General features: G+C 40.6%; 1 protein-coding gene across 10 annotated transcripts in view; it reads right to left on the bottom strand.

The window, feature by feature from the left end:
* LOC122066027 (eIF-2-alpha kinase GCN2) overlaps positions 1-22725 on the bottom strand; it is a 179517-nt gene that overhangs the window by 151176 nt on the left and 5616 nt on the right. For 9 of the 10 annotated variants that reach the window (XR_006136198.1, XR_006136197.1, XR_006136196.1 and 6 more), the window contains exons 2-6: positions 21013-21081; positions 20862-20921; positions 20631-20736; positions 6686-6790; positions 5152-5580 (exon numbers count right to left, since the gene is read on the bottom strand). Coding sequence is in view for 6 of the 10 variants with exons in the window: in XM_042629852.1 (XP_042485786.1) it covers positions 5152-5580; positions 6686-6790; positions 20631-20736; positions 20862-20921; positions 21013-21081 (769 nt within the window). In the remaining 4 variants the exon portion in view is untranslated. The remainder of the gene's footprint in view (positions 1-5151; positions 5581-6685; positions 6791-20630; positions 20737-20861; positions 20922-21012; positions 21082-22725) is intronic. The other variant, XM_042629853.1, reaches the window with a different exon arrangement.

A 22725-nucleotide genomic window follows, 5' to 3' on the forward strand; every position in this document is an offset into this window, starting at 1 on the left:
CCATTTGATTCGGGCTTTCTGACGAAGAAAGCTCTCCTCCTAGGTGAGGAGATGAGAAAGATCAATGGTAGCTGCTTTCTCTTCCTCAGAAAGGGATGGGTTGAGAAGATCGTGCTAAAGCCTGGCTTGGATGGAGAGGAGCTTTTCTCAGCCAGAAGTGACACGAGAGGAGATGTTACCAAAGGTGGAAGAGTTCCAAAGCTTTAGGGCACATTTCACACTCTTAAGCCTGTTGGCAAAAGCAATGAGAGAGGAAGGAGAATGAGGGGAGTGGCAATTCCATGTGTGATGGACAAAAGACTAGAAGTCCAGATGGGAGGTCCACATGTCGAAGAACTTGAATGGCTTCGGCCCGAAGGAGCAGAAGGGAAGACATGAATTGAGGTGGGGCTGTGGTCAGAGATCCCAGGAATCCCAAAGCAGACATGGGAAGAGGGGAAGGAATGGAGCTAGGCTTCATTGACATGGGCCCTGTCAAGCTTGCAGGCCAACCGGAGGTTACCAGCTCTTTTGTTATGCCAGGTGAGCTTAGGGCCAGACCATCTAAGGTCAGTAAGATTGAGATCCTCAATACAATCATTGAAAGAGTCCACAACCTGAGAATCAAGGGGGTAACCCCCTGCTTTTCGTGACTGTACCTGATGACATTGAAGTCTCCAGCAATGCCCCAAGGATTGGGACCAACAATGTCGGAGAAGGAGAGAAGATTGTCCCAAAGGAGAAGACGGAGGGAGGCCCGATTGTGGGCATAAATGATGGAAAGGAAGCAGATGAAAGGACCAGAATGATGGGATATGGAGATGTGGATAGCTTGGGCAGAGGATGAGTGGCAGGAGATGTTGAGAAAGGAGGGATCCCAGAGAATCCAGATCCTTCCATTGGGACTATGCAGATAATTGGCTAATAAGGACTAAGAGGGAGCAACTGATGAAGGAATGCAGGAGGCATTGGGTTCTAGGACCCTAGTCTCAAGAAGACAGCAGAAGTTGGACTTGGAAGAGCAAATGCAAGATCTAATTTCCGATTGTTTGGCCGAGGAATTAAGACCTCGAACATTCCAGGTGGTCCAGGGGATCATTTAGAACAGGTGTGAGTGGGCATCGAACGCTTGGAAGAGCTGCTAGGAGTGGAGGGAGTGGGAAGGCCTAGAGAGGCAAGGGGTCTGCGGCTATAGCCAATGACAGGGGTAGAGGTGTTTGATGATTTGATGGGGGTGTTTGATGATCTAGCGATAATGGTAGAGGTTTTGGGTTTCTGAATATTGGCCTTTTGGGTGGAGGATTTGGAGGTTCTGGAGGATGGAGGCTTGATGGAGGCTTACTAGAGGTTGGGTGATTGTGGTGTTGGTGATCAGGGGAGATAGCCGAATTGGGTTCCAAGGAACCAGCCCAAGTAGCATGGTCAGTCAGCTGTAGAGTTGCAGTAGCCAAGGGGCTAGGACCATTCTTCAGAGATAGGTCGCAGGTAGTGGCAACAAAATCTTCAAGAGCCGGAGTGGTTTGGCTATGGCAGGGAGCCAAAATAGGAGACGAACCCAGATTACGGCAGGGGCCTTCCAAGGTCGTCTCCAACAGAGAGCAAAGGAGCAAGGCAAAGGGATCACGGCCTTCCAAGGCAAGGCGAGTAGCAGGTTGGGGGCACTGGTTGTCGAAGGAGACTTGAACATCAGATGGAGCAGGCAGCAAGTTCCAATTGTCGAAGAAGTCTTAAACATCACCAATAGCAGATTCGGCAAGAGAGAAGAATTAGTCACAGCAACAGACGAGGCGTCAAGCAAAGAAGCAGTCATTGTAGCAGCAGAGGCGTCGAGCGAAGAAGCAGTCACGGAAGCAGCAGCAACAGACGAGCGAAGATGTCGAGACATGGTTGACGGTTGGAGGAGTGGCGGCACCAAGGGAGGAGTTCCGAGTCAAAGCACTAGAGGGAGCCAGGAGCGGAGGCAAACCGACAGCAGCAAAGGAGCCTGAGGGGTTTCGAGCAACGAAAGTAGTCCGAGAGAGAGCACATAGGGTAAAGGAGACGGTGGTAGTAGGTTGGACTGGTCAGGTGTCGGGTTGAGTTGGTCGCTAGGTTTAGAAGGTTGGTTAGATGGGTGGGTCGGGTTATAAAGTTTTCCAGGGTAGAGGGGGTGGTCCGATGGGTATTTTGAAAAATGGTTTAGCAAATGGACCAGCAGAAATTGGCTTAATGGAAGAAAAGGTGGTTCTTGGTTGGACCAAAGGAGAGTGGTTATTAAGGCTCGAAGCCAAGGTATTGGGCAACAAAGGGACAGTTGCCGAAGAAATGGTTGTAAGGGCAAGGAAAGGAAGCAAAGGCGGTAAAGGGGGCTTCGGGATGGAAGCGTCATCCAAGGTTTGAGGGGGATACGACTGTCCTTCAAGAGCTAAGAACCCAAAAGTGGAAGATTGTGCAAAGAGGTAAAGTCACTGGAGCAAATGGGAATGTCACCCATCGTGTCAGGGTCAGTATAAGCTAGAACCGAGAATTGGTTGTGACCTTCAGACAAAAGGGCCGACGAAGGACCAGCGGGTAAAGCCTTCGACTTGGGATCCGACAACGTTGGGTTCTGGTCCGTCGGAGCTGGAGCAGGTTCCGGCAGAATAGGTTTATGATTTCTTCTTTTTCTGTTCCTGTTTCTTGAGACGAAAGTCTCAGAGGGAGATTCCAGCCGAGAAAGACCAACCGAGGTATCTTCAGCCCCAGAGGTGATCAGATTGGGGAGGGCAGAATGAACTTCGACTAAAGCTTTCTGGCAAGAAGTTGATTTGTGACAAAAACAGTTGCAGATTGAGCAAGTCAGAGGCACCCATTCATAGCTGACGTCTTGAACAAAGGTGTGATTTTCTCCATTCGAAACAGTGACAGAGGTGGGGAGCTCGTTTCCAGCTTGAACCTCGATGCAAATTCAGGCAAATGAGATTCTGTCCATACTTTTTGTTCTAATGTCCGAGTACAAAGGTTTTCCAATTAGTGAGCCAACAATACTTAGCCCTTTGGTACACCAGAACTGAAGGGGAAGGTTCAGGAAGGAAACCCACAAAAGGATGGAGGAGAGCTCAGGTCTAGAGAATGATGTTTGAGCATCCCACTGCCTCACAAATATAGGCTTCTTCCTAACGTACCAGGGGCTTCCATCGAAAACCTTAGATTTCTCAGATTCAGAATCGAAGTTGAAAACGAAGGTTCCGTTATCCAGCATGAAGGTGATTACCGAACATATAATTTTCCAATTGCTTCAGCAGGGAATCTTTGACCAGGGATAATGGAGGTCTGCTTCCCAGGAAAGTACCAACTATGCAATTCTTCCACTTGAGGATTTCAGCGTCAAGAAGGACAGGGGTGAAAAGGTCAACAAGGGGTAGAGTCAATGATGGTTGGAGGACGATAATGAAGGGAGTGTCCGGTTAAGGACGGTAAGGAGGAGGAGGGAGGAGTAGAGACAACTGACCTCCAAGGACGGCAGTCAGAAGGGGGTTGCGGCAGAGGCTGGGGAGGCGAGGGTGGAGATAGTGAGTGTTCCGGCTGAGGTTGTGTTGGGGAGGCTGCTGTGGATAAGGGGCTGCCGGAGGGGAGAAGGCATAGGTCAGGGTTAAGGCATGCTCAGGAGGAGGTCGGGAGGAGGACTCTTTGGTGATGATTGTTAATTTCTACTTATACGTAATTATTAATATACAATTTATGATTATATAAAATCAAGTTTGGGTTGGGCCGGGCCGGGCCAGGCCGGGCCGGGCCGGGCCAGGCTTAGCTCGAGGCCTTAACCCTAACCCGGCCCAACCTTACCCAAGGCCAGACATTTCCAACCCTAACTCACCCTTAGGGCTAGAAATTTCAGCCCAAACCGTGTTCGGCTCGAGGCGGATTCGGGCCAACAGGACCAAACTTACACCCCTAAGCTCCACTATAGACCGCAAGATGAAATTGTTACTCTGCCCATCATCTACATGTAAAATAACAGTTTTTTTATGGGAAAATGAAATCTGGTCTGCAAAAATTCGTATCCGCAGCCATGTTCGGCTCTAATACCAACTAATGCAATCGGAAAATACAGATTATAGATATCAGAGATGCAAGTAGGCCCAATGATCAAATATACGATCAGATCATAGATTAAGGAAGCAGTTACACTGTTAATGGAATAAATCAGATCGATGAAAGGGGAGGGAAAAGAGATGAGATCGATCTACTTCGGAGAAACAAAAGAGAAGAGAAAATCAGGTTTAGGATACCAATCTCGTATGCACTGCTCAACAGCACCAAAACTCTTTAGAAAAAAAAAAAAAAAAACCTCATATTCCTACTCAAATCATCTCCAATTGATGGGGCGTGTATTATATATATAGAGAGATCTTCTAAAATTCCTAATATGACTCAAAAATGCAATCAATAAAGCAGATAAACTCAAAATCAGAACTGTATCTACCACTAAATAATCTAACTCAAATACTTAATTAAACTACTAATCCCATGTACTAATTTTACCCCCACTTTCTGGCTTATAAATTAGACCCATGATATTAATAAACCCAAAAATAAGAAGCCCAAGGTCTAAAGAACCCAACCATAGGTCAAAATAAAGTCTTCTAAGGTACGATCAACTCAATTGGACAATCTTCAGTGCATCAGGATGTACCAACAGCTTATCAAAATTCAGACAGCTAAAACATGAATTTTTATATTAAATTTCTTGCACAGATATGTGACAAGTATTATCAATTTAATATGTAAATTAGAAAAACGTGCTCAGTCAATTCTTTGGCCTCAGATCCATAATTGAAAGGCTGATACAAGGTCTACAAACATAAGAACAGCCAGGTAATGAATTATTTATTCACCCAAAAAAAAAAAAAAAAAAAACATAAGAACAGCCAGGTTCAGCTTCACCCAGCCAATTGCAACTCAAGTATCTTCTCTAAAGATTGAAAACAAACTATACATCATTAGTAATTGAGTTTCTTGTCGTCTCCCAACCTAAGACTCGAATTATTTTGAGAAGCAAGCCCACAGTCCACAATTTTTTAAGGTCAATAAAGTTTGGCTAGAACAATCCAAGTCTCATTACTGTATATGCCAGTTTGAAAATTAACCTAGAAACCATTCAAATAATCAAGATTCGCTTTTAGAGAAAATAAGAACCAAGTCCAATATTACCTTCTCTTCGACATCCTTGAATGATGTACTGGATGCCAATAACTCCTCCACCAGTGACATACTAGAATTAGATATCCTAGTTTCTTCATCTTCACTTTCTTCTTTAAGAGCATCTAATTTTACAGTAGGCAATGATACTGGACGGTGAAATGTATCTTGCATTACTGTAGGCCTTCCAATTGGAAAAAACTGCTTCTCTGCAACCATATATTCAATTTTTGCAGTATTCAATGCATGATTTAATGTTGGAGAATTTCCACCCCGATCTTTGTCCACTCCAAGGCCCCAATTCCATGGCCCACCAAGACATTTGAACAGATCAACCAAACCATAGACAAAAGGTCCTCTAGAAGAGCAAGTCTTGTTAGAAGCAATACTGACATCGCCATTAAGACATTTCTCCCCTCCATCCAAATTGCTGCACGAAACCTGCCAAAAATAGATTAACAGGTGAATCACTAACTTGAATATGGGAAGGAATTTATGTCTTCCTTAAGAAGAAGATAAGCACTAGTTATAGTTGCCAGTTATTTAAGTTACAAGTTAAAACATATCAAGATTTCATACACACAGCAAACCAATATCCAGAGTTAAAGGTAATTTATAGAACAGGGGGTCACCTATATTATTCAAAATTGCACTATCCTCCGTTTTTGTCGTCCTATTTTATACATATAAGTTACAACCTAAACAAAGATACAACATTAATAACAGAATTCTTAGAACTGTCAAGTTTCCTTTTAGAAATTAAGCACAAAGGATAAGAAATAAAAACCAGGGTGAAAAATAGGAAATTTTCTCAGCCTCTCAAATGCCTTTCAGCACTGAGATTTTTGGAGAACATAAACCTAATATATAGGCTATTCTTCTTTGCCAATGATTTAGCCACCAACTGATTCAATTTTAAGTTCCCCTCTCAAGAAACCAAACTGATTTCAGCCTTCAGTCCTGTTTCAGTCTTGCCATCTTGATTCCTGATGATGTTAGGGGCCAGGTTTGGGACTGCTGAAATCATCAGCTGGCTGTACCACCGTATAATGGAGAGAGTTGAGACAATTAATTATTAAACAACGGATACACATTTGGAATCAAAAGCAAAAAAAAAAAAAAAGCATACAGTTCAGGTTTGTTTCATCCCATCAGAATGGAATCATTTTAAATCCACACACCGCAACTGAAGGTTGCACCTTCTTAATCTGCTTTGTGGCTTTTTTATTTCCCTGTGCTTTACTCCAAGGCATGCTTTACAGCACACACGCCACACTTTAAGAAACACTGACACTATGACAATCAGCCAAAACTAAGTACTTAATGTTTCCCATTTGAAATGTACAATAAACCAACAGTACGTGATGAAATAGAATTCATATGCAAAAGAATAAAATGGTAATGCAACAACATCCCCCTAAATGCCCTAATTAACTTGAAAGCTAACTTCTCCTGATCTAAGTTGTTCATACCAACTATAGGTGCATATACTACGTAACAGTAAAGTAAGCATTCAGAAAGCATCACAAGAAGTTGCACATCGTACGGATTCATTAGATTGGCCCATAGGAACAATTTCTGATAGGAACTCCTGAGCAGCCTCCACAAGATTGAAAATCATAACACGTCCTTCCCGAGCATTAAAATTTGCCTGAGGGAGATGATGAAAAACTTATTAGAAAATGACCCCAAAAAAAAAAATCCAAAGAACAGAAATCAATTGAAGAAGTAATAGCAAAATTTGTGGCTGGGCGCAAAGCTGGGGCCCAACCAGCCAAGCCTGAGATTAGCACAATTTTTTATTAACTGTGTGTAGTGTTCAACCTAGCTATAGTCCAGCCCTAGCCAGAAAACTTGTAGGCTGAGAGGGTCCTCTCTCTCTCTCTCTCTCTCTCTCTCTCTCTCTCCTCTTCTTCTTCTTCTCTTCATTCTGACCCTCTCTCCCTCTCTCTTCTTCCTCCTTCCTCACCTTCCTTTCTTTGCTTCTTCATCTTTGGATGGAGCATCATCGGTTGGAGTTGTGACTTGGCCGTCAGCCCGTAGGTCACCATCCCCGCTGGGCCTGTCTAGGCTCGTTTGATTTCCCACTCAGCCAGCAGCCTCAACGCATCCAGTTCCGTTCGCCTACTCTCTCCCGAATCACCGCCATTTGGTCGCCAGCCACCGCCTGAAGTGCCTAGCTCACTAGACTAATGCCAATTTGCTGCCAGCTGCATGAACAGCAGCCTGTCTGGCCGCTATCTATGCTTGGCCGGCAGCTGCTTCGCCGTTGCCCTCCACAAGGCCGGCGTCTCCATCATGGCTGTCACCTCCGCTAGGCCAGCTGCATGCTTGGCCGTGGCCCTCCGCAAGGCTAGCGCCCACCACCATGGCTTCCCTCTTGACAGCGGTGCTCTTTTGACGGCTGATAAGATGAAGAGATGAGATAGGTTGTTAGGGTTTGTGGAGCCCTAATTGGATTTCACTTGGTTGTCCTTGCATGTATTGGACATCCTTGTTTTGTCTATAGGCCATGTGGGCTTTCAGTTGTAATGGGGGCAGTGGCCTTGGAAGCAGTCCTTTGTGGGCTTTTGTTACCCTTTTGGGTTTGTAATTTCCCCTTTGGGATTATATTCTCCCTCCCCTTTCTTGTAGTGCATTTAATTATTCACCCAAACAAAATAAATCTGTAATTCCCAATGGTCATTCTTGAAGTGTGGCAGTTTCCAGCCAAAAACAAAGCCCTCTATTCTTAAAAAATTCCACAATAAACTTAAAGGAGGTCATGTATGAACAAACAGGTTCCCATGACTAATGAACTTTCTGAGTTCTTTGTCATCGTATAGGTAACTTCCAGCAGTTCCCTTCCCGTCAATATTAGAGTTGTTCTTTTGTGGAGTAGCATCACGGTTTTAAGTATCGGCGCGTATGGTGCCGTATTGGTATCGGTAGGCATCGGCACGATACATACCGACACGCTATAGGGAATTTTTGGACCCTCTGTGTGTATCGATAGTATCGTATTATACCGTATCGTATCGATCCAATACGTACAATACTCCACGATACGAACTTTTGAAAAACATAAAAATTCCTGTGAGTATCGGTACGTATCGTACTGTATCGGACAATATCGTACCGATATGGTACGATACGACTACTTAAGTGTGGAATGTGCCTTTTTTGTTTGAAACAAACACTCCAAACTCTCTTACCATTTACCAACAATTTTCTAAATTTCTCTTCTTTCTTCCCCTTTGATTCACACACTTTTTTAGAGACTCCAATGGTAGATTGAAGGAAACATTGTGGAAGTGAATGGTTCAAGCAAGGAAAAAAAGCATAGTCCAAAAACCTTGAACTTGAAAGTCTTGAATAGTAAGTTCTTGAATCTTTACTCACTTTTTTCAACTTTAACCATAAATTTTCAAGCTTTTTTACAAATCTAAGGTTCATCATACTTAGAATTACATTTTGTGCATAATTATTATATGAAATCATTGGATTTATAAGAATTCACACACTTTTTTCAAAAGAAAATGAGGGTTTCAATTTTTTCAAATTTCTTAGATCTACTCATGCTCAATGATTAAAAATGTTTAGATTTTTTATATTTTATGTAAATACAAGTGTTCTACAACTTCCATGGAAAATTTTGATTTTTCTCAAAAAAATGTATTTTTTTATTTTTTTTATTCCGAAATTAATTTTTAAAAAAATACAATTTTTTTTAGAAAATTTAGTTCATTCAACTCTTAAAAATATTGTCATAACTTATTATTATTAAATACATGATTTCAAATGAAACCCACATTTTACCCCAAAAAAGTGAGTGTTTCAAGTTTTTTTTTATTTCTTAGATCTACTCAGGTATATTGGTCCACACTATGTTGATTTTTTTATATGTTCTTTAAAAACAATTAATCTACAACTTCTATAAAAAAAATTAATTTTTCTAAAGAATTTGTATTTTTTTTATTTCAAAAATTAAGAAAAATACTAAAAAAAATATTTTTTTAGAAAATTCAGTTCATTTTAGTTTTAAAAAAAAAAAATTATAATTTACTTGGCCAATGACCATGATGTGAAATTAGATGCACAATTTTTTCCAAAAAAAGTGTGCATTTCAAGTTTATGTAAATTTGAAAAAATACAAAAAAATCTTTTTTTTTTCCTTTGGATACATCTCATTTTAGTTTCTAAAAAAATGCTATTATTTACTAAATATTAAATCAATAAATATGCATATTAAGTTTTATTATGTATCTTTGTAGGAAGATGGCGCCTAAAGAACGGTCTAGGGATATTGGATGGGCTAGAAATTAGAGATATGAGAGATGCACCATACAAACATCATGATGAAGGGCAACAAAGGATTGAAGAGGATTTGCAACCAAAAACATTGAGTAAGAAAATTGGGAAAGCAATCTCTAGGTGGTTCCACAATTCTATGATTCCACCTCACAAAGCTAAAGATCCGTACTTCAAGGCTATGGTAAAGGAGATTCAGACATGTGGGAAAAATGTAAAGCCACCCACACCCCATGAAATTGCAGAGCCATACTTAGATGCTATTGTGAAAGAGGTGGATGAATACATTGAAGAGTTTAAATACAAGTGGCCTGAATATGGAGTGACCATCATGTGTGATGGGTGGAGTAGACCGACGAGGATGTCCATCATCAATTTTCTGATATATTGTGATGGGAAAACAATATTCCATAAGTCTTTCAATGCATTCTCAGATATCAAGGACTCGATGTATTTGTTTAAATTAATGGATGAAGTTGTTCAGGAAGTTGGGCCAGATAATGTTGTCCAGGTTGTGACTGATAATGCCTCCAATTTCAAAAAGGTTGGATACTTCACCATAGGTGAAGTATCCCACCCTATATTGGACACCTTGTGCAACCCATTGTATTGATTTGATGTTCAAGGACATTAGTGAAATGAACAAAGTGCACACATTGGTTTCTGATGCCAAGATGATCACCAACTTCATCTACAATCACAGTTGGGTGTTGGCATTGATGAGAAAATACACAAAAGGTGACTTGGTGAGGCCCACAGCAACAAGGTTTGCAACAAATTATATTGCACTTGATAATATTCAAAAACGGAAGGAAGGGCTAGTTAAGTCATTCACCTCTAATGAGTGGTTCAATAGTAGATATGCAAGCACTGAAATTGGAAAAACTATTCAAGACCTAATCACCTCAACAAAGTTTTGGAAAAGGATATACCGATTTACTAAAATTATGCAACCACTATTTGTGATACTTAAAGTAGTTTATGGTGATAAGGCACAGACGATGGGAAATATAGTGCATTGTATGGAAGTTGTCAAACAAAAGATAGAAGAGGAGAACACAAAGTCATTTAAGGCATTTTTTAAGATTATAAATCGTCGATGGGAAAATAATTTGGTTCAAGACCTTCATCGGGCAGGTATTTTCTCAATTAAATTTATAAGTGACTTTATTAGTAATTTAATATACTTAATCGTTAACAATAAGTAATATGTAACAATGTCAATGTGCAGCCTATTATTTGAATCCGGATCTACACTACAAGAACAATTTAAGGTATAGGAATGATTTGATGGAATCTTTGAAGGATGTTATCAACAAGTTTGCTCCTAATATTGATTCGGCCAAAGATGCAATTGAAGAGGTTAGTAGTTTACTAAACTTACATATTGAATCATTGATTAATATTTAATACATTGAGTGGCATATTAATATGTTAATACATTTATAGGTGAAGTACTTCTGGGAGGCCACTCATAGGTTTGCTGATCATTTAGCTATCCGTGCTAGAGGAACACAATGCCCTTAGGCTTAATCAGCTATCCTTGTATTTCAAATTTATTTCAAACTCCTAATATTGCAATTATCTTTGTACAGCTGATTGGTGGATGAACTATGGATGGAGCACTCTAAACTTGAGGCCAATCGCAATGAAAATATTATCATGCACGGCATCCTCAAGTGGCTACAAACGTAACTGGAGTACATTCGGATTGATACACACCAAACCTCGGAATCGTCTGAGTTATGAGAAGCTGGAGAAGCTAGTGTATGTGCACTACAACATGAAATTGAAGATGAAATATTTAGAATTGGAGACATCAGGGGATGATATTGATGTCAACCCAATTGACATCACCCACATATTCGACGAGGAAGATCTAGTTAGGAGATGGATTGAGGAGACTGAAAATGTTTTAGTGTTGGACAAATTATCTGAAGATCGACGAGAAACCATACCTGATCCCATTATAGAGAACCTCATTAGAGGTATAAATGAAGATTTTAAAAATATTGTTGATGATGAAACCCAAACACCATCAGCTATGCAAGAGGATGATGATAGCTCCAATGATGGCAATATTAGGAGGACGAGATCAGGTGCTACATAAAGTGTAACTCAACCAGATAGTGATGATGATGATCAAGACAAGGATGGTGTTGATGATGATGATGATGATGATGATGGTGGTAGTGGTGGTGGTGGTGATGGTGGCCAAACTTATGTACCGGTACATTTCACAGAGAATGTTGCATTTACACATGCAACCCAAGATAGTCATCATGGTGCTCGCACACAACCAAAGTCTTATAGTCGGAGGGGTAGGCGATCCCACAATCCGAGTGCTACTAATGCATTGATGAGTAGCATGGAGTCAATGAGCATTAGCTCAGATCCCTTTGGTTCCTCATCCGGACATGGACACTATGTATCTTTAGATGCATCTTCAGGCTATGGATATGGGACTTATGCAGGACAATCATTTGCCAATCCAGAGCAGTACAGAAGTTCAGATCACACTGGTTCCTCATCTGGACATGGACACCATGTATCTTTAGGTGCTTCTTCTCAGGCTATGAATATGTGACTTATGTAGGACCAACATTAGCCACTCCTGAGCAATACAGAAGATTCTACAATGAATGGGAGACCCACTACCATAAATATTTCGACTGGGGAAATATTGTGCCTATATTCGACAAGTGCAAAACATCATCTTAGTTGCTCCTATTGAAGAAGAAGGTCCTAGCCAAGGATTTGAACCACCACGACACTCTTCATGGCACTCATCACAGTGGCAATGGCAATGAGGAAAGAAAAAACTGTACGAAACCTCATCATTTTGAATATTTTCAACTCAATATATTTGTCTATCAATACGATACCCTCTACTTAAGTATTTGTGCATTCTACATGTTATATATAGCTTTTATTAACTGTTTTTTTATGCAAAAGTGTATAAAAATGTGTTCCCTATCCATTTATGTGCGTATCTTTAGCGTATCTCCGATACGATACGAAACCCTCCGATACGTGTCTTAATTTTGACCGACCGATACCGATCCTTTAATCCTTGAGTAGGATTACTATATGCCTATAAAATATGGTGTGCCTAATGGCACATTTTGGTTATTAATAAAAAAAATAAGTGGGTGACGATAAATCTCGTTCTCCTTGGATGTGGTCAAGTGATTACTGCAGCACTTTGCTGATGGGTTGCTTCCTTACCATTGTTATTGCATTTCTTGGTCATGTTTCCACTCTGACACAAGTTCCTGGTGATTTGTTCTTTGGTTTCCAAAACAGAAAAGGTTCCTGGAGAGCTCTTTCGATTTCTTGAAAGTTTCTCAAAACTTGCACAAAACTTCCAAGTTGTTTCAGTTTTCCGCTTTAATTTACTGTTCCAAACAATCAGCCCCAACCCTCTGTCTAACACAAATATCTGCATTATTCCAAACCAAATTTTACCCATTTCAACTTAAAACCCTATCTGGCTACGACCCTTCTCTCTTAAGCACCATTTACTTCAATTAGTAATAGGAATCAGAAACTTGTCTTTTATTTCTCTGCTGTTTCTTTTCTTTGTTATGCATGAAAGGAAATTGAGGAAAAGGATGCATCCCATCGAGGGGGAATGTGACCCCCAGGTGGCAGTGGAATGATTGACCAAGTTACAACAATTTTTTTATAGAAAAGAGACGTCACTGTGGCACCTTTCCGAATCAAAGGGGTTCATCTCCTTATCAGATGTCTCCAGTTATCTAGATATTTCTTTCATTTATACATATTTAAAGTGACTTCATTAACTGTTTCCACATTTTTGTATGGGATTTGAGTGCCATAATTTCTCCTCTTTTGTTCCTGCAATATGTGAATTAAAATATTTGCCATTGAAATAAATGCAGCCTCAATGATTCTTTATTTTCTTTCAAGATTCCCAGTCTATCACTTTGGGTTAACTCATCATTAAATGGTGCATTTATATTCCAATCAACAGAACTGTCCTTAATTTGAGAAGGTAGAGTCTGTAGAAACTTTCTTCTTTGGCCACATTACCATCCTACAACAACTCTTCTCCACATCACCAATTTATCTCACAATACTCATCAACAAAACAAAGACATGGGCCTTGCACAATATCACTATGGTGTAGGGCCATTTTTCACAAGAACCTTCTCTTGCTGCCAAAAATACTCCGTTATTTCTTGTTAGAGCCCAAAGTCGTGCAAAATGGAAGTTTATACTAGCAAAAGATAATGGGTGCAAAAAATAAAGATACCCTTAGGCTCTTCTCACCAAGTCTAAAAAAAAAACCACCAAAAGGTCGGGGTTTTCTAAGAGGAATATTGATGATGGTCCAATATCAGGGATTGGGAAACATAAAGTTTGGAGTCGCCACCCAGGTTTAGGGCCTAGGACCAGATGGGTGGGCCCGGTCCATGTGGAAAGGGCCCGAAAATGGTCTGGTCTAGAGATGAGGGTAAGTGTCAAGTTTGCGGAGTTGGGAAGGTGTTAGGCACCCCACTCCACCTAATTGAATCAGTCTTTCTACTAGATGCGTAAAAAAGAACATTCACCCTTAATTAATCCAATACTGCATGCAAGGCCAAGTTATTCTACACTACTATGTACACTACCACATGTGAGTTGATGGCTCAACATTATGATTATTTGAGTTGAGAGTTTATACTTGTGCTCGACCTCTGCTTCAGGTCGAGAGGGGAGGGCCCATGTTGATGCAGTCGCCAACTTTGGTAGTTGTCCCCTGGCTCAGGTGTACGTGGGTTTAACCCTATACTTTCTTTCTTTGGAGATTTCGACCTTTCTACAAACCTTCACAATTCCTAGGAATTTCAGCAAAGTTCCGGGATCCTGGGATAATGCCGACAGAACCCGAAAAATCTGGAGAAGACGAGGCTACTAAAAATTTCTAAGACAATCTAAAGGTCGGGGATTTTTTTGTTATTTTTGGAATTTTTTTAGTTTTGGCACAAAAACCAAGGTAATGGGACTGGTGAGTATTTCGGCAGAAATTCAGCTAGCAGAGGTTAGGATGAGAAAAAGTAAATGCTAAAAGGATTTTCTCAACACTTCTGGTGAGAAGGTAGGTAACTCACAAGGAGAGGGGTAGGTGGAAGGGTGGACCCTTGTGTGTCTTGGGACAAGTGAATAGTCCCCTTTCATAGGGATTCGGACCCAAAAGGGTGAATTTTTTGCAAGTCTGCCAAAAATGGTAAAATCGACGTAGGGCCGTGCAACAACAGGCTATAGCATCATCTAGGTTTTTCATGAGGCCACGAGATTTTCACGGCGCCACCAATATTTCGTGGGGCCGCTAACTTTTCGCAGGGCCACGGGGAAGGAATATTCTCCAGATCATAGAGATGTTGATCCTACCTTCGTGGGAATTCTGGCTTCTGGGTGTGATTTTGGGAGATCTAGCAGTCCGATTTTTGCGCACCATACATCTTTGGAATTGTCTTTTCGAGTACTATCCATCCGTACGGGTGTCAAGCCTCTTTTTGCCTCAGAATCATTAAGGACTCGCAAGGAAAGGTTCTTTACCTATTGCACCTAGGGGAAGTCCGACAATCCTTTTTTATGTCGTTCCCACACTGTCGGAGAATACTTAAATTCGATTCATCAACATACAAGATGTTAATATCGAGTCCCACAAGATCGACCATGGCTTAGGCTTGTATGGATTAGGGTTTTGGGTTCAACTTGGGTTTTGGGTTGAACTAGGGTTTTCAAGTCAAGTCTGGATTGATTTAAAGGGCCGAATTCTCCATCGATTGAAAGCGTAGATCGTAATCCACATCCTGTAAATCATCATTGCCAGGGGGTGACAAAATTGGGTGTCTACACCATCTAACGAGAAAAACCCCAAGGTTGAGGACCTTATTCCGACGATTTGTACATAACCAGAGTTCTATGTTGGGTAACTAAAGCTTTTGTTGTCACTGTTAGCAACTGACAACTGTACATAGTACACAAGTAATGTGGCAATGTTGGAAGTGTCAGGCAATGATTGAGTGGCAAGAGTCAGTTTGGCAGAGATACAAAGGTGTAGAAACGCAACCCTAAAACGATGCAAAAGATAATGGAAAAACAGAACAAACAATGCACACGGATTTTACGAGGTTCGGCAAGGTTACCTACGTCCCTGGTGAGATGAGATCCTGCTTCACTGTCAATGGAGAATAGGGTTACAGCGCTCGTCCTCACACCTCTCAGTATTGTTTGCATTACAGAGAAAGAAACCCTCGCTACAAATATATAGCGAAAAACCCTAATCCGGAAAGTACACAATTACCCTCAAATAAAAAAATTTGAGCGGGGGGTGCTACACCCCCAGCTATGCAGGGGGCCTCCTGCCCCCTTACAACCCCCACGACCCGCTAACCGGCTAGCGGGACGGCCGTCCTGCCTGTCGAGGCGTTGCACCAATACTCCCTGGATTAAACTGTGACGGAATACAAGACATCGTACACCAACAATCTCCACCTTGGCTTGAATTCTGTCGAGCCTCTTATAAAAATAACCTGTAGACGTCTTCATCCTTGTACCTCATCAGAGGTACAAACCCGCACCTGTTTGGTGCGTCCCTCATCTTCAACAATGAGTAATATTAATCAAGTCCAAACAGGACTCGAACTTCTCTGTAGTAACTGGCTTCGTAAACATATCTGCAGGATTGAGATCTGTATGAATTTTTCTCAAGCGAATACTGCCGTCTGACACAAGCTCCCTGATCTTGTGAAATCTCACATCAATATGCTTTGTCCTTGCATGAAACACCTGATTCTTTGCAAGATGTATGGCACTCTGACTGTCATAATGTAACACTGTACCTCCTTACTCCAACCCCAACTCACAAACCAGTCCAGCCAACCAGACTCCTTCCTTGGCAGCCTCAACTGCCGCCATATACTCTGCCTCTGTAGTGGACAACGCAACTGTAGACTGAAGCATCGCCCTCCATGATATAAGTCCACTAGCCAATGTAAATACAGACCCTGTAGTAGATCTCATCTTGTCTAAATCACCAGTATAGTTGGAATCAACATAACCTGCCAATTCTGTGGAACTTCCCTTACCACTGAACATAACACCTATATCTTTAGTTTTGCTCAAATATCTAAAGATCCACTTAATTGCATTTCAATGCTCCTTTCCTGGATTACTCATGCATCTGCTAACAACACTGACTGCATGAGACAAATCCGGCCTGCTACAAACCATAGCATACATAAGACTCCCAACTGTACTAGCATAAGGGACCTGAGACATCTGCTCCACCTATTCATGTGTTGTAGGGCATTCCCTTTCAGATAACTTGAAGTGGCTAGCTAACAGAGTGCTAACCGGCTTAGCCTTTTCCATATTGAAACGCTCTAGCACCTTTTCAATATACCTTTTCTGAGTTACCCAAAGTTTACCTGCATTTCTATCTCTAAGGATTTCCATGCCAAGGATCTTCTTAGCAGCACCAAGATCCTTCATCTCAAATTCAGCACTCAACAAAGACTTCAAAGAGACTATATCAGGTTTGTTCTTTGCAGCAATAAGCACATCATCAACATAAAGCATCAACAAAATAATGGAATTATCACTTGACACTTTATAATAAACACAACTATCATACTCACTTCTTGTGTAGCCAATCTTCATCATGGGGGAATCAAAGAGCTTGTACCACTGCCTAGGAAATTGCTTAAGACCATAAAGCGACCTCTTAAGCAGACAAACATGATCTTCCTTTCCCTGCACCTTGAAACCTTCAGGTTATTCCATGTAAATCTGTTCCTCCAAGTCACCATGAAGAAATGCAGTCTTCATATCAAGCTGTTCAAGCTCCACATTATACATGGCCACCAAAGCAAGAAGTACTCGGATCGAAGTGTGTTTTACCACTGGAGAGAATATTTCATTGTCGTCTATCCCCTCCTTTTGTGCATAGCCCTTGGCTACAAGTCTGGCCTTATACCTTTCACGCTCCTTCTCAGTTGCTGCCTCTTTCTTACGAAAGACCCATTTACACCCAATGATTTTTCTTCCCTTGGGTTTTTCCACAATCTCCTAAGTCTTGTTCTTCTGTAGAGACTCCATTTCCTCCATCATAGCTGCCATCCATTTATCATGTAGTGCATCACTCAAAGCATCATAGTAGGAAGATGGATCACCTATACCTACAGTGAGGGCATAGGCAACCATGTCCCCAAACCCGTATCTCACAGGTGCTTTGTGAGTATGCTTCCCTTTACCCTTTGCTACAGTATAGGGAACTTCTACTGTTTCCTATTGTCCTGGTAAGTCATTAGATGACTCATTTTCTCTTATTGTTTCTGACTCACCTAACTCCACCTGCACAGTAGAACCTTCTTTATTTTCACCAATTGTTTGTGAATTGCATTTTGACTTCACCATATGAGACTCATCAAACACAACGTCCCTGCTAACCACAACTTTCTGTGAACTTGGATCCCATAACTTGAATCCCTTTACGCATTTCTTAAAACCAAGAAAGATGCACTAGTTAGACTTTGAGTCTAACTTGGAACGCTGCTCACTCTCAACATGTGCATAGGCTGAACAACCAAATATTTTTAGAATAGAATAATCTACTGGTTTTCCTGTCCATACCTCTTCGGGAATTTTACAATCAATCGCCTTTGATGGAGACATGTTGATGAGAAAACATGCCATCTTCACTGCTTCTGCCCAAAATCTCTTGCTCAACCCTGCATTCACAGCCTCATACTCCAAGCTCTTTCTAGAAGTGTTATGTTCATCCTTTCAGCTACACCATTTTGTTGTGGTGTCTTTGGAACCGTGAAGTGACGTGTAATCCCTTCAGCTTTACACAATCCCAGAAACGGCTTGTACGTGTACTCCCCTCCATTATCTGTTCTCAAGTACTTAACTTTCTTTCCTGTCTTCCTTTCTACCTCAACCTTCCATTCCTTAAATTTAGTAAACACCTCACTTTTATGCTTCATGAAGTAGATCCAGACTTTCCTTGAGTAATCATCAACAAAAGTCACGAAATATTCTACCCCACCTTTAGATTTTGTTGTTGAAGGACCCCATACATTGCTGTGTACATAATCAAGCACCCCTTTACTCTTATGTTTTGCAATTTTGAAACTAACCTTGCACTATTTCCCGAACACACAATACTTGCAGAAGTTCATTTTACAAGTTTTCACTCCCTTCAACAGTCTTCTTTTATGAAGCTCCATCAATCTTCTTTCTCCCATATGCCCTAACCGCATATGCCACAGATATATATCATCTGTATCAAATCCTGCATCTGTAGTCACAGATGCTCCACCAGTAACAGTGCTCCCTATGAGTCTGTATAGGTTTCCTGTTAGTTGTCCCTTCATGACAACCATAACACCCTTAATAACTTTGAGAACTCCACCTTCTGCTATGTACTTGCAGCCATTTGAGTCAAGTGTCCGCAAAGATACTAAGTTTTTCCTTAATTCTGGTACATGTCTTTCATCTGCTAAAGTTCTTACTATCCCATCAAACATCTTGATTTTGATAGTGCCTATCCCAATGGTCTTGCATACAACATCATTCCGCATTAGGACAGACCCACCATTATATGGTTGATATGTATCAAACCAATCCTTATGTGAACACATGTGATATGAACATCTAGAATCTAAAATCCAAGAATCAGAAGATTGATTCTTACCTGATGATATAGAGTACATCTCCATCATCTCCATCTGAACTGTCAGCCACGCTAGTTTTGTCAGATGCCTTATCTACACCTTTCTTCTTCAAGTCCGTCTTCCTTTTCAAGCACTTTCTCTTCAGATGACCTTCGCTCTTACAATAGTAACAAGAGACCTTTGTCTTTGCCCCTTTTGATTTCGATCGACTCTTCCCAGATCCCTTCTGATTTGATCTCCCTCTTTCTTGCTCCTTGTCACCTCAAAAAAGATCTTCTCCTATCTTGCTCCTTGTCACCTCAGAAAAGATCTTCTCCTTGAGATTTCGTACTACTGGCCTTCTTCCTTGTATCATTGGACATGAGGGCAACCGTGACTTCATTCATCTCAAGGGTCTCATTCCCGTACAAGAGAGTTGTTACCAGGTGATCATATGATTCTGGGAGCGATGACAGCAACAGTAACGCCTTGTCTTCATCCTCGATCTTAACCTCCAGGTTTGCAAGTTTACTTATGATCTGATTGAACATGTTAAGATGCTCTAATAAATCCGTACCTTCCTCCATCTGTAGAGAATACAATTGTTTTTTTCACGAACAACTTGTTCGTTAAGGACTTTGTCATGTAGATGCTTTCAAGTTTCGCCCATAACTGCGGTGCAGATTCGATACCCACAACATATTGTAGGGCATCATCAGAAAGATTCAATCGAATAGCACTTACCGCCTTTTCCTCCATCTCCTCTCAATCTTCGTCAGTAATTTTTGCAGGTTTCTTCAACTTCCCCAACAACGTTTTCGCCAAACCCTGTTATAAAAAATCCTTCGTCCTTTGACGCCAGAGAGTGAAATTATTCTTCCCATTGAACCGCTCGATATCATACTTGACATTCGATCCCTTCCTTGCCATCATGATACCAAGAGCTCTGATACCAATTTGTAGAAACGCAACCCTAGAAAACGGAAACCTAGAGCTCTGATACCAATTTGTAAAAATGCAACCCTAAAACGATGCAGAAGATAATGGAAAAACATAACAAACAATGCACACGGATTTTACGAAGTTCAGCAAGGTTGCCTACGTCCCCGATGAGATGAGATCCTGCTTCACTAACTATGTCCTGGTTCGATGGCTGCAAAGGTGGACCAGCATAGGACCAAAATTGAGGGGCAGCAAGGCTGGCTGGCTTTCTTCCTTCTTCTATAGGTGTCTACCTCAGGGGGGGAGGGGGAACAGAAAATCCTTGGTTGATGATGCAAAATATGTGTAATCTTTCACTATTTAGTGAATCTAGTCGATCTCCACCTTAAATGACAACACACCAGTAACCAGAAAACTCGAGCATAACATTTGCACCCTGATTAATATATATCAACTAAACATACTACCTCATCTCAGTTCTTAACTACTTGGGTTGGCTATATGAATCAGGATAAATAACCAACGAAATCAATTATCTTGCAATCAATCCCACTAAACAACAATAGTTAACTAAGAGACACCTCTGACCTGATCATAAAGCAAAGCCAGAAGTTTATCAGCATCATCTTTTGATAATCCCCTCTCTGGTGTTATCTGCAACTTTGGACATTTATATGGATAGCCTGGCAAGCACCTGTGTGTGGTATCCAGAGAAAAATGAAGAAAATCAGGTCCAGGGGGAGGGAACAAGAAGAAAAAGAACAGCCAATGAGGCACCACTGACGTCATATAGAAACAACTCCCATGTCAACCATGCACCTTACTATAAGAAGAGCTGAAACAGAGAGATCCTCAGATTCTGTATCCTTGGAGTAAGGCCTGTACAGAATCACAGTGAAACTTAACCTCAAGAACCACAAGATACCCCAATGAGTTAAAGAGTCATAACTTACAATTAACTGAAGAATACCTTATTTTTATAATGAATTGAGGTGGTGAATCTGAAACAACTTCGAAGTCTTCTTGAAATATGGCAGCCCTAAATATCAACAAAATATATCATGAAAACAACCTGTCTATTGGACAGAACCAAATTTATATCATACAACCAGAATTTGCAGCATACACCATAGTTGTTAAGGCATCACCTAGGTGCACCTACGCATCTAGGCTCTTTCTTGGGTAAGGCACGCCTTGTTAACATTCCCGAGTTTACGTTGATTTATGTTTATTGTTTTGTTTTTTAATGATTAAGCTTATATTATATCCTATGCTTTCTTTATTATATGTTGGTTTTCTCATATTAAGCCATTACTAGAAGAACTATATCATATTGCATTTATGTGGCTTTTATGTTGCATATGAGCATAATTATATAAAATTTTCATTGTTATATAAATATAGTCATATAATGCACATCTAGGAATCCTAGGCAACACCTAGGCAGGCGTCTTGTCTCCTAAACGCCCCCTCTAACACCTTGGGTCGCCTAGTTTCCGTGACAACCATACACATTATACCAGTTCAAAAAAGAAAAAAATAAATAAAAAATAAAAAATAAAATAAAATAAAATAAAGCATTTGGAAAGTGAAAATATAATTAACCATATACAGAAGAGATATAACTATCTTCAAAACGAATACTTTTTATACTAGAAACCATGAAACAAGATTTATGGGAATAGTCAAGAAGTATGCAATTAAATTATAAATAACCTAGTAATCTAGTACATTGTCCACTACTACAAGCAGAATGTTCAAAAATTTCGGTTTCGACCTTGATCGGCATAAAATCACATGCAATTCTACAAGGATAAAAAGCACCAATCGCAACAAACATCAAGATGATTAGAGTATCGAGTGGGGAAAAAGAATCCCAACAATAGAAAAAACGATTTCAAGGGAAAAACCCTGAAAAAGTGATTAAAAAAAAAGGTTTTGTGTGTCTCAAATCATTGTAGAAGAGAGTCTGAGAGCCCGGGGAAAGGATCGATGGAAGCTAGAAACCCTCTTGGTGGCATGGTTCAAGAACTCAGTCGAAACCTGCGAAATTTCATAGGTTTCACCTGTATCCCCAGGGGTCGAAACGATATGTCCTATGACTTTTAAAAGTCACAAGTTTCGACCATGTTTCGACTAAATCAACTGGTTCGACCCTTTGGGTGGAACCAGGTCCTATATAAGTTAGTTTGAAAAGAAACCCAAGCCTTCTTTAGCAGAATTCAACCCTCTCTTCTTAGTTTTTTCTCCTAGGAGTGGGAAACTTGGGGAAACAGTGGAGACTACCATTTTTTGCCCCCAACAAAGTTGAATCTAAGGGTGGTTCTTGCTTCATCTACATAAGAAAGACAGCTTGGACCAAAAAGGTAAGTCCCAACTTCCCCAAAAATCATTTTTTTATAGGATATACTTATAAATAGAGTAGAATTATGTAAATTTTTTATATGTTACTCAGGAGGACCCGATCTACGCATTCACGGTGGCCGAATTTTTTTGCATGTTAATGCTTCTTTTTTTCTTTTTTTGAAAATGCATTTACTTACAACATATTTCAGTCAACAACTTAGTGTAATGATTACCAAACCTTTGGTTCACCACACAAGTATGAATGTGTTTTTTTTATGAAACTAATTATGTGAATGTATTAGAAATGTATAAAATAGGATGTACACAAAAAATAGGC

This window comes from Macadamia integrifolia, unplaced genomic scaffold, assembly GCF_013358625.1.
Source record: "Macadamia integrifolia cultivar HAES 741 unplaced genomic scaffold, SCU_Mint_v3 scaffold22, whole genome shotgun sequence".
Lineage (NCBI taxonomy): Eukaryota > Viridiplantae > Streptophyta > Magnoliopsida > Proteales > Proteaceae > Macadamia > Macadamia integrifolia.